This window comes from Ciconia boyciana, chromosome 7 (assembly GCF_034638445.1).
Source record: "Ciconia boyciana chromosome 7, ASM3463844v1, whole genome shotgun sequence".
Classification (NCBI taxonomy): Eukaryota; Metazoa; Chordata; class Aves; order Ciconiiformes; family Ciconiidae; genus Ciconia; species Ciconia boyciana.
In genome coordinates, this window is record NC_132940.1 from 43,624,929 (window position 1) to 43,637,848 (window position 12,920).

The window sequence follows — 12,920 nt, forward strand, 5'->3', positions numbered from 1 at the left end:
ATGAAATAGCCAATTTCCTTCCAAGAATGCAATTGAAGTGTCCCTCTCCTCTCTCCTTTGAACTTCTTTCCATATTTTGATTTTTTTATATATTTTGATCTGCCACCAGTCACATAGGATTTAAACTGGATCTACCCAGGTACACTTGTAAATAGAGATTACATACACTGGAAACAACTCTTCAGAAGTTCAATATGCTCAGATTAAGTTGAACACTGATTTAAAGAGCTAACATGCAAAAGAACAGGGTTATTTTTTTCCTTATTATGATACTAACCATCAACTTGAATTACAATATGTTGAAAAGCTAAGAGAAACAGCACTTAAAACAGCCTTACAAAGGCCAAAACCTTTGCAGAAAGGAGTACAGATATATCATAAGAAATAACCAAAATTCTGACAGAAAATAAAGGTACTACACCAAACAGATGGCACCACCTCAAGTGAACAGCCATGTGAGGGAAAGCAATACAGACAGGAAAATTATTCAACAAAGCAGCCAGCAAAGGTCTAGAATAAAGGGGGGGGCGGGGGGGGAGGGTAGCAGCAAAAGGAAAACTGAGGAAGTTGCCTGCTAGGAATGACTTGGCAGGCCACAAACAGAAGTAAACTTACTGAAAGCAGCTTTGTCCATGACCTGCTCCCATGGGCTCTGAGGGCAACTTTTACTCTGGTTCCTAGAGATGGCAGCTCATAAGGCAGGTCCTGCTGATCAGCTCTGTGGGGAAAACAAATTTTAAGAAGTCAGTGCAACATCTCCTTGCATTTCCCATGCCTCCTCCCACCGGGGCCATTTCATCCAAACACCTGGTCAAGTACCCAACTTCATTAAAATTTGCAATTTGTTTGACTAGAAGTATAAATTACTTCTTCCCCTTGTAACCTGTGATCTTACTGTCAGTGAGGGAGAAAAATACTAGCATTTTATACAAAGGCTCAAACAGGTGTAGCCTCTAGTGGGGGCTATAAAAGACCAAATATTTTTGTCTGCAAGGTAAGTATGCTCCTGGCAGGAAACCAGATTTTTCAGTAATTTTGCTAAACAAAACCATCTGAAGAATCTGCATCAAAAATTCCTGAATGTTTTGCCCTTTTTTTTTTTTTTAATGTCACACACTCTCTTGATGTTTGCCACTCTGCATAACTTGGGGTGTTACCTGTGAAAAATGGACAGAGGCAGACAGTTTCAAGGGCAAAGAGACCACAGGATTTCCTAAGGAAAGAGTTACCAATTGCACACACTTTCAGCTCCTGAAATTTAGCAAGAAAGGAAGGGCTGAAAATTATTGAGGATTCACTTCTACTAATCCTATCAGGTCCTGTCTCTAGACATGACACAGGAAATAGCATCACCTCCCTTTGGTCATGCAAAAAAGGAATAGAAACAGCAAATAATGCTACTAGTAAGCAAGAGAGGCTACCAACAATTAATTAAAATTGACTACATCTCTAATACAGCACTTTGTCTTAATTCCTTAAAAATGTTTTTGCAAGCCAGAGTTTTTCATGATTTAAAATTACTTCACATTTAAAAGGGAGAAAGCTGAACCCCTCTAAGGCAATAAAGGAGAACAGATACACACCCACCACAAGAAACTCATCCTCTTCAGTAACACAGTAAAGAACACACATTTTTCTTCAAAATTTTATTTTCATTTAAATTATGGGGCCAGCCAGATCTTTTGGATAAGAAACGCATTTTCCTCAGGAGAAATGAAATGCTACCATGGAAGTAGAATTACAATTGTATACATCTCTTATTTAAAAAAAAAAAAAAAAAAGGGCGCAAAACCAAAAACCACTCACATTTAAATAACTTTTAGTAATACTCTTAAGCTGTCAAGCAGATAAGAAACCACTTCCAGAACAACAGTTTTTTAATACGAAGAGCACGTCAAATTAGCTTTAATTTAAATACAACTTCTTTTCAAAAGCCAACATTCAAATGTTTCCACATATTAAAAAAGTCACCATAGCCATTGTTTCCAAGGCCTAATATAGAGTAACCTCTATCCCAGTCCAAATGTTTTCACTTCTTTACATATAAAAAACTTTAGCACGTCTACGTTTTTCTAAAGAGGAGGCCTTATATGTTATGGTGAGTAACTTGGCAAATAATGTTTTCCTCCACTCAGCTATGATAAACCAAAATATAATAGACTGTTAGTACTGAACTATAATACCACCTCACGGCCAATTCTGCCTGCCTGTATAAGTGATCTTCAGTAAGAGTAAGCTATTTTCTTTCCTGTAGGCAAAATGAATCGGTTTGCAAAGGACACACTAGGAACCTTTAAAAGACCAATTGTAATGTTAAGAGCAATTTTAAACAACTGAGTGAAAACACTCAATTTTCTGGAGCTATCTGACTTCCCTTGTGAAGGCTTTCAAAATCAGCTTAAACGTCACTTAGGAGTTTCATCTTGCTGATTGCGCAGTATTTCAATTAGGAAGAGGACAGGAAGCAACAAACATTTTCTATAGTATTCTCACTCAGATTCAGCCATGCAGAATTTGAACTTTCAGACTCCAATCCATAAATTTGCTTGGTTGTGATCTTAGCATTACTATAGGATAGATAGATACAATTTTAATAACATCATTTAGCTATACTTAGTAGATTCCTTTTGTATGGTCACAGTAACAAAAACATGGTGCAAAATCAGTCGGGTTTTTTGTTTTTATAAATACTGATAGTTTGCAGCATTAAAGAACAAAGTCAACAAAATCAAATCATTTTGTTACCCTAGAACATCTATGAAATTGTTTCTTGAAATTGGAGGGAATTAAATAATTCACTTTCACAACTACTGTGCTGAGTTATTTACTGTAAGAAAGAAATGATGCACTACAGGGTCCCCAGAAGTAAGAGGAATCAGTATTAATTTAGCATAATCTCTGCCATTTGCAGAGCTGGTGAGCACAATGCTACCTTAATTGAGTAAGGCCAATATTACCCAGTAAGAATGTAGTACAAAGGGTTCCAGTTCTCTATTTCAGCCTACCCCAATTGATGGCACCCCATTAGATAAGTAAATACAAAGAATTTGTTCGGGTTCTTTTTCCTTTTAATGCTGCAGTACTTAAGATTGTTAAATCAGCATTTCCATGTGATCGGAAGTATTCAATTACATATGAGCATTCATTTTGCAAAACTCAATATTAGGTAATAGTTACAGACTAATACAATAACATTCCTCTGCTGTACAAATTAAATCATATTTTAAAGAAATGAGCAGCCTAGGAGTTATATACAAAAGAAACCAGCAAGCATTGTTGAAATGAAATGCAAAATGTCACTGCTAGGTCTACTGTCTGAAATACCTTTAAAGTAAAACAAAAACCCTTAGAACATATTTCCAAGTTTACAAGTCAATTCTCAGAAAAATCAAATCATGTCAAAAAAATTCTATAAAGCAGTGAAAGGCATATATACATTTTCCTTATGAATCTTGAGATTTCACTCTTTTAAAAGTTGCTAAGTTTCAATATCAGTTTATTTGCAAGACAACTGTTTATCCCAATAAGCTCACATCTTAGATACATTTCCCCTTTGATTACAAATAAAGCACTGCACATTTTTTTTTTAATCAAGGCATATAATCTTATACTATGGTGCCAGGTATGCACAGGTCACATTGTGCTCATATCTCAAACAAGGTAAGTGCAAACATACAGATTTATTCAGATTTGCAGCATGCAACCTGTTACTTAACTACATTAATACCTTCTCTCCTAAACCAAACTAGTATCTATATGTTTGCTTTCACGAACCTAGAATCTTTCTTTTCAGGACTCCTAAAACAAGCAGTGTCTTTGAATTCTGAAATGACACAAATATCAAGAAAGTCCACATTGTGCAAGAAAGCAGCAGCTATGTTTTTCAACTTGGACTAAAAAAGAAAAGAGAAAAACAAAAACCGTTCACTGAACAGCAGATTAGCAGTAATGTTCCTCATGAATCGATAAGAGTGCCTGATGCTGAATATCTAACAGCAAATGCTGAATTTGGGTTTAATATTTTAAGGGTTTATTGGAGATTAAGCTTCTTGCTGTGCTGGTCTCTTCAAATCCCTGATCTGTTTAACTAAATAGGTCTTCTCATCATTAAATTGTTCATCCTCGGTCCTGTCATTCTGAAACTTGCTGAGGAACTCAATAAGTTTGGTCTGGTTCTTTAGAAGGATGTCTAATATAGGCTGTGTCTTGTTAGGATTGGCTACAAACACCTACAAGAAAATAAAAGGCATTTAGCATAATAGTAAGAAACAGAAGGCTAAGTTAAAAAACAAACCTAGCCAACAAAAGAGTGATGACAATAACTTAAATGATGTTTTAATTATTCCGTATTCCAGTATCTCTACAGAAAAAATAATGGAGTAAATGCAAATATTAAAATCAAATTACTCTATTTTTTTATTAGTATAGAAGCTGAACACCAGTACCAAATTAGATTCAATTTGTGGCAGGTGATCAGCCACAATACCCTCTGCAGAAACCACTGAAGACACCTCACAGTTAAATTCTGTAGCAAATGCATGGCTTCATATTATATACAGCATCAGATGGGTATCTTAAAGTTCACTGAAAACTTTTATACCTCAAATTGTATCTCCAAGCTCTTAGCTATTTACTTGTCTAGTACAAAGTTGGAAGGTATCTGTTTTAATGTGCAAACTACAATTTAGGCTTTGAAATTTAGGTGACGACTAAAATACTGCTATCCTTCATAGATCATGCAGCATGATGAAAACACTTTTGAACTCCAAGATGCTTCATGATTTCACATGAAATCATGCATTCCTCCTTATCTTACTGCACTTCATCTTTCTTAATTCCAAAATTTTCTAAGAGAGATTACACTGACAATCATATGAAAGTCCCTAAGTGGTTTCTAAACAATTTTCAAAAGATACAAAAATAGCTATTTGTAAAAATGGATCATAATAAAGATAAACATTAGCTCTCTCTTTATTTAACCACTTAGCAGACATTAAGATAAGCTTCATTTAGGCTCAGCTAAAAGTAGTTTACTCAACTAAACAACTTCTGGTGGGGTTCTTTTGTTGTTTGTTTTATTGTGGGATTTTTTTAAACATACCTTAAACACATGAAAGGCCTCAAACTGAATGTTACGACTCTTGTCTCGTAGAAGGTTCATCATTAGTTTGAGATTTTCAGGTTTACTGATGTACTTTGTCATAATTGTGAAGTTGTGTCTGTCCAATAACAATTCACCAAGAAGCTAAAAGTGGAAAACAAGCCTGAATGAAAAAATGACTGACATTGGACATAAGAAACAACTTCTTCATAAGTGCTTTCAAACACACTGAGTAGTTGACACCAGTCTGTAAATACAGGAACAACAGAACTCAAATGTCCTCAATTTCTAAGTGTAGGGTGCATTTTCCTCTTATTTCAATGATGCAGTTTCTCTTTCTTCTGAACACGTGAAAAAAATAGCCTTTTGTTCCCCCTTTGTTATGAACTGGAATTGAAAGAAAAGTCTTTCATTTTTTTTCCCCATGATTTCTTTTTTTTTTTTTCATTTATACAGAAGCTATACATCACCAATAAGAATGTGGTTTTAAAAAACAAAACAAACAAACGAGTTAGCACTTCAAATAATAAATATTTACACTTCTTTTGCTACCCTCTTTGTCCAGAAGGGAGTAGAAGGATATTCCCCACTAGTACCACCTTTGCTACAAGTTATGTATTATATTTACGTTCACTATTTCTGACCTACTTGAATGTAAGATTAGTATTGCTCTAGTCACACCATCTGAATCTTTATTAAATTATTTAAATGTGTCCAGATTTGTTGAAGGAAAAAAGCCAACAAAAATAAACATACTTGCATATAGCCATTTCTGCACAGGGAGAGAAATGGCTTGGTGTGTGCTGGACACTAAATAATGGAAGGACTGGACTAAAGAAAACTAGCTGATCCCAAGAACTAACACATATGAAAAATTAAAATAAACACTATCCAAGGGAGTTACTGAAGCCATTTCAATTAAAGTCAACCCACATCAAAATTAAAGGAATTCTCTAACTTTGCATTTAAGAAGAAAATAGAATTGCCTTACCTTAAGTGACTGTCTCTTTGTCACATAATTTTCCGAATGAAGTAACTTCTCATATTCACTGAAGAACTAAACACAGAATAAAGAGAAGGGTTAGGACCTTTCCAAGTGTCATATGCACTCCTCTTCCAAATGATTATAACAAACTGGAGGAGATGCAAATCCTTAACAAAAATGTAAACAAAATCTGAGATCTCAGCAGGTTCCTGTAAGTTATTACTGTTTAAACGTTGTATATGCTTTAAAAAAAATTTATTTACTCCTTTAGGAGCCTTTAATGTTTAGATTGCAATGTGGTGGAAGTAGTTACCTCATTATTTCTTAAACTATAATAGTTCCTGGTACTGAACACTGTTCATTAATTTCAGGCATCCCCAGCAGGTGGAGGAGGGCTATCTTGTGTTCTTTGGTTGTTATGGGTTAATACAGACAAAAGAAAAAGACAAGGAAAGGGTTCCCTCTAGCGGACAAATCTGATCTAGTTTTCACAGAACTAGATTTCTGCTGCCTTGTCTTGTTTTTACACCTTTCTACATTCAACAATAAGGTCTTGATCTTCATTTTACTGCTTGGCAGAAATTACTGTATGTTCAATTGGTATGTATCGTATGTAAATTTCCAAAAACGAAGCTAAACAAGGAATGAAAATACTGATTTCTTCAAATAAGATACATAGCACTAGAAAATTCTGAATATTAAAATGTAACTGCTCACCCTATCATAATGTTGTTCCAAAAATTCTGCACTTAGCAACTTGTGTCTTGTAAGCAAATCCTGTAAAAGAGCACAAAACCAGTATCTTCACTAAAATATTTAAACAGTACATATACATTCTCATTAAACAGTGAGTACACATAAGATATACAATAGAAAATTTTGCTATTTCATTAAACAAAAGAAATTTAGGACATGAATGCAGTTAGCTGGACATTGCTAAGGATCTTGGCATCACTTAGGAAAGGTCTGCTATGTGTTATGTTAATTCACACAGGTAAATAGCCTGTGGAATTGCCAGTGAAGAATGCCATTTACGGATCAAGGTTATGCTCTGCACTGAACTATACACAACCAAGGTTAAGACTCACTGTTTAATACTGATCAATATTATGCTTATAGTCCCATAACTAGTTGTCTTAGGACAAAACAAAAACTTTCCCAGACAAAGCATCAGCATCAAATATACTCAGGTTTGTAACGGAATGAAAAGGAGTTTGCTCACTTGAGGAGTTGGACACTGCGCTGGTTTTGGCTGGGGTAGAGTTAATTTTCTTTATAGTAGCTAGTATGGGGCTATGTTTTGGATTTGTGCTGAAAACAGTGTTGATAACACAGGGATGTTGTAGTTGTTGCTAAGTAGTGCTCATACTAAATCAAGGACTTTTCAGCTTCCCATGCTCTGCCAGGTGCAGAAGAAGCTGGGAGGGGACACAGCTGGGACAGCTGACCCCAACTGACCAAAGGGATATTCCATACCATATGACATCATGCTCAGCATATAAAGCTGGGGGAAGAAGAAGGAGGGGGAGGACACATTCGGAGTGACACATTTGGCATTTGTCTTCCCAAGTAACCATTACACGTGATGGAGTCCTGCTTTCCTGGAGATGGCTGAAGACCTGCCTGCTGATGGGAAGGAGTGAATGAATTCCTTGTTTTGCTTTGCTTGCGTGCGCAGCTTTTGCTTTACTTATTAAACTGTCTTTATCTCAACCCACGAGTTTTCTCACTTTTACTCTTCTAATTCTCTCCCCCATCCCACCACGGAGGGGGAGTGAGCAAGCAGCTGTGTGGTGCTTAGTTGCCGGCTGGGGTTAAACCACAACAGACATACAGATTTAAAAGCCCCTGGCATGGAAGTGCACATATATTCAGCTAACGCATGATAGTTTAAATCTGGAATAAAAGTTATCGGGAACATAGTCTATATATTTAAAGGAGTGTCTTGCATTCTGAGAAATAAGGAAGAACAGCATCCAGCTTACCCATTTGCATCACACCTATTTTTTTTTCCTTCTCCCTAGGCTTGTTTTGCTCAAGAATGTAACACACAACATCTGGGTTCACATAGCAGAGAACTACAGAAATAATAATTCACATGTTGTACGTAAATTACCTTGAATGTGGCAAATGCATCCGAAGCGATGTCAAATGTTGACATTTCCACGTATCTGAAGAAATCATAGAATTGTTCTGACCACAAGATTATTTTAGCAAGTGGTTCATGCCGGATGCATTCTCTAAGCATTATTCCACAATTTAGAGCAATTTCTGGAGATTCGTACCTAATTTAAAAAAAAAAAAAACACACAACAAAGATTCTTTATAAATACTTTCACAAGTTAGCATTGCAGCACCACACTGCTAATTACGGTTTTCAGTGCTATCAAGTAAACAAAAATTCAAAAAATTAGAGGTCATTATTTCTGCATTACACTCCACTTTTAAATACTCCTACAAAATATTACTGAAATCATTGCCAGTTAAATGCCAAATTATAGCCAATACAAATGACTTCCACAAACTGAGAAACAAGACTAAATAAAAGTATTTTCTTCACACTCAAAACCAGTTTTCTTTTTTCGTATTGGTGGGATTGCAGACATCTGGAAAAGCAGTAAGTGATTTCTGTCTTGAAAGCTGTTTGTTTAAACTTGATAGCAATTTACATAAAACTATCCGTAATATGAGCATGAAGGGTTAATAATACTGGACATAAATTCATGTCTCCTCTTTCATTAAATCATTTTTCAGCATCACTGGTTACTCAACACATCACGGACTCCAAGCTTGAACTGCTGGCAACAGTGTCCTCTGATTGTAAGGACAATACTGAACACCTTCTATGCACCTGAGTCTTTATAGCCTCTAGCAAAGTATCTGCACTTTCTTACAAGAGACCTCTGGAACATGTCCACCACCAATATGATAGAAGTGATGAAGCCATCCCTGATGGCTTCATTTAGAAATTGTCACTAAACTTCCTTGGCAGGTTTTCTTGCTCAAATACTACAGGGTTCTCTCAGCCGATTCTAGCATATGCCAACAGCAGCTGCCAAAAATCTCACAACAGTGTGTTTAAGACACATTTGATAGAAATACACCTTTGTACTTGCTGCTAGCTCCTTGTTTTCCCAAGCAAGCTAATAGTAGGACCCTGGAAGAAGAGGGGACTGCCTTTTCAAACCAAGAACTCATCTCAGTATGTTGCAATATAAGCTATCCTAGCCTACAGAAAAGTTATGTCTGTTGTTCCTACCTGGTTCTGGAGCAGTCAAAGCTTCTTATATACCTTCCTGCCTCCCACCTAAAGAATCCTTCATCCTATACCATTGGAAGCTAATTTAAATTCATCAGAATAATTCAGGAGCAAAGTATCATTGTGCATACTAAGCACTAACTATATTACCATACAAAAACATTTTCTTATTAATTAATTTTCATGTTAAATCCTGCAATACTTTCCCATTTAACCTGTCAAGGAGATTTGAAATCTACTGAACTTTCTGCAACTCACCCCATAGTTTAAATTTACATAAATTCGACTCAGTTGGATACCAGATGTAACATTTAAGTCATTAAAGCTAACTAAATGCCCATTTCAAACATCCTGACTTATGAATATGTGTTTCAACAATCCCTGTCAGAATAATGCTCTCTGAAGAGTGACAACACAGACTAAAAATTAGGACAAATGTATTACAGCCCTCATTCAGTCACATATCAACGACAACACGCTGAGAATGTAGCTTCATCTCTCTGCACCTTAAATGTCTTTGCCTTCTTTTGTAAATTATTTTGAAGAAGTACTGAATCAATATTTTCTGTTGTGTTATGCCACAATTAATAATCCTTTTGTCCCTCTAACATGTAAATCTTGCTTGCCCCCAAAATCAGGCCTGTAATGCGGGGGAGGGGCACCAACAAAGCACTTCTGGCAGATGAGTGTACATCTTACATTCATATGAATTGAAGCAAATATTCCATACTGCTTCTGGTGCTAAACCTTTAGAGTCAGCATGAAACTAAAAGATTTAAAACTCCTGCTTCCTCCACAGAGAAAGTTTCTTGTATGATCCATTTTCCAGTGGCTTACACAAATGGCCAAGATTAAGTAAACAGAGACATTACAATAAAATAGCCTAATATACCATGTATGTGGCAGGTTAGTCAGCATCTCTACTACTATGAACTAGGAGGAGGGAAAAGGAAAAACACAATAAAGGTTCCTGTTTAAATGTTAAAAACATACTTGATTATCCTCACATCTCAGTGCTACTAACATAACACAGGCAAGTACCTCACTGAGAAGCATGGCGTTTTCATACATACTCTAGCTATCCCAGTAGGTGGAATAAGTACTCATCAATTGCAGTAAGCTTACCCAGCAGCTTTAACACAAATTATAAAACTAGTACTTGAAATAGCTGCATTTTTAAAATGGTTTATTAATATTTGATTAACTTTTCTATCCTAAAATAACACATTGGAATTGCAATTTTCAGAACTTTCTTAATTAATGTTATTAGAAATGTGAACAATTCCTTTTAAATGGAGAGAGCACGTTCTCAATTTTTTAAATCTTATTTTAACATGAAAATGTTAATAACACCTTTCCGCTTTCATGTCTGAGATCCACAGCTCTGCATGTGCAACCACGTATTCAGTATGGCATGATTCTCCCATATCCAGCACACCAGATAATACAAGAATAGAGGAAGAAACAGCCATCTGGCATGCACTGTATGCCCCAAATCATTCTTTGTTTGGTCAAGTCTGAGTTGGTGTATTTGTGTCACTACAGGAATATAAATCACTATGAATAAAAACTCTAAGAACAAACTAAGACCAGGGGATAGGACAGAAAACTGGAAATGACGGTGGTTAAAGGAAAAAACCAGCCTTTAACTCTCGATGGAGTATGTTCACAAGGAAATAGTTTAAATAGGATCAAATAGTATTCTGAAAGGAAAATGTCTGCACTACCCCAGTAAGAATATTTTCGCTTACTAACAGCTGTCAATTTTCAGTCATATTTCATGCAAAAGTATATTTTTGGTGGTTTATTACTCAAATTTTCCTTCACTTAGGGAAATTACAGGCCCCAAGACAAAAAAAAAAAAATCAAGCACACTGCAAAGGAAGAAAAAACATTTCAGAACTCACTGCTTATCCATGAACTTAAAAACTCCTTACTTCATGTAAAAGCCTATTTATGCTTCACAGTGTACATACCCTTTTAATAGCATGAACAATATATTCTGTTGAGTGCAGATGTATTCAACTGTGGGAGTTCTTGTACCAATTTGCCTTCTGAGAATGTTGTTGAAAATCTGCGCAACATCCTTTTTGCCCTGGCAAAAACATTAGCAGTTAGACACATAATATTCAAGTCCACTAGGCAAGTAACAATTAAACATTATCATCATCTCATGCATTCATACCATGTGAGTTCTGCAGTTCAGTCAGCCTCTGTACTCTGATCTTAAAACAGATCAAATATTCTGTTTCTTTATACCCATTTCAAATATGCCAAAGCACTCAAAACATTACATCATGTTGCAGCCAGATCACGGGTAATTTATATTAAGAAGTAAAGCCAGTTGATGTTTTATCAGATACTTCTATGTAGCATTAATCTCCTGGGCTTGTTTTATACTTGTTTTTGCTAATAACATACCAGTTTTTAACTGTGCTCTTGCCTGAAAGCGTGTTTCTTCAATACTCCATTATTCTCTCCTCTTGCCTAGGAATACGTAACACCACCATTAAGAGCGTGCAGAGCATTTCTGCCTGCGGTGTTAACGCCCAACTTAAACCAGTAACTTATGGAAGTTAAATAAATAAATAAAAACTATGAAGAAAAATCACCCACTGACCTAAAATGCAAGTCTCACATTTTTCAATGGACAAAAGAAGTATAAATAAGACCAGGATGCTGGAATTCAGCACAAATTATACACAAGAAAATGCACAAGGATAGCCCCAGACAGTATAAAAGGAGATGGGAATGTTCTCTTTGTTGAACATATACACATCTCCTATTTACTTATTCTGTTAGACCATAGCTAAAGATGACAAATTGGTATGGACATCTAACAAAAAGCTGATTATAAATATAAGCACTTTTCACTGTCATTCACATGCACCATTTAAAAGCCAGATTTCTGCAATTAACTTTCCATTTTGGATTGCCATAAAGACAACTTTAGAACTGTGTTATCAGATCTACTCCAGAAAAAGCCTAGGCAAACTTGTACTAAGCCTGGACTTGCAAATAAAGGCCTGTTAAGCAACTCCACCTGAAGGTTCCCTGAACGTTATACACAAAAAACAGACGTAGATGATGTTTCTTGACAATCTCTAGCTGTACTATAAATGCTCTGAGTAACATCAACAAGCTTCTGCGTAAAATGCAAGACATATTTAATTAGCAAGAATTTTAAGAACAACAGCAATTATTCAAAATTATTTCAGTTTCTAATCAACATTAAGATCGCATAAGAAAAAAAAACCCGAACGTTTATAAAAATGTAGGAGGACTGTAGTTTTACAAATGGCATGTTTGTGAATTACCATGGACAATTTTGTTAGAGTGTTGTTTTCAGGATATAAGAGTTTGTTTGTAAACGCTTGTTTTCTCAATTACAATTCCATTGAAAGCCAGCCCAAAGCCACACCACAACTCTTTGTTCTGAAATGAGTAGAGCAGTGTTTCCAGAAATTGCTTTACTCAAACTCCACATAATATAGTCATCAACTCTCATTCACTAACATTGCCAATTTTGTGCTGGATCTCAGAATTTGCTTTGGATTCATCAGCAAGAACAGCAT

General features: G+C 35.8%; 2 protein-coding genes across 5 annotated transcripts in view; both read right to left on the reverse strand.

Moving 5' to 3' along the window:
• The window catches only part of ITM2C (integral membrane protein 2C), a 51,261-nt gene extending 50,022 nt beyond the window's left edge, over positions 1 to 1,239 (reverse strand). For 2 of the 3 annotated variants that reach the window (XM_072868391.1, XM_072868393.1), the window contains exons 1-2: positions 1,158 to 1,239; positions 616 to 718 (exon numbers count right to left, since the gene is read on the reverse strand). The gene's annotated coding sequence lies outside the window, so the exon portion shown is untranslated. The remainder of the gene's footprint in view (positions 1 to 615; positions 719 to 1,157) is intronic. The other variant, XM_072868395.1, reaches the window with a different exon arrangement.
• Positions 1,240 to 2,999: 1,760 nt separating this feature from the next.
• CAB39 (calcium binding protein 39) overlaps positions 3,000 to 12,920 on the reverse strand; it is a 43,285-nt gene continuing 33,364 nt past the window's right edge. For both annotated transcript variants that reach the window (XM_072866965.1, XM_072866963.1), the window contains 6 exons: positions 11,322 to 11,440; positions 8,203 to 8,371; positions 6,804 to 6,863; positions 6,093 to 6,158; positions 5,102 to 5,245; positions 3,000 to 4,229 (listed from right to left, as the gene is read on the reverse strand). In XM_072866965.1, the coding sequence (XP_072723066.1) occupies positions 4,041 to 4,229; positions 5,102 to 5,245; positions 6,093 to 6,158; positions 6,804 to 6,863; positions 8,203 to 8,371; positions 11,322 to 11,440 (747 nt within the window). In that variant the 3' untranslated portion in view covers positions 3,000 to 4,040. The remainder of the gene's footprint in view (positions 4,230 to 5,101; positions 5,246 to 6,092; positions 6,159 to 6,803; positions 6,864 to 8,202; positions 8,372 to 11,321; positions 11,441 to 12,920) is intronic.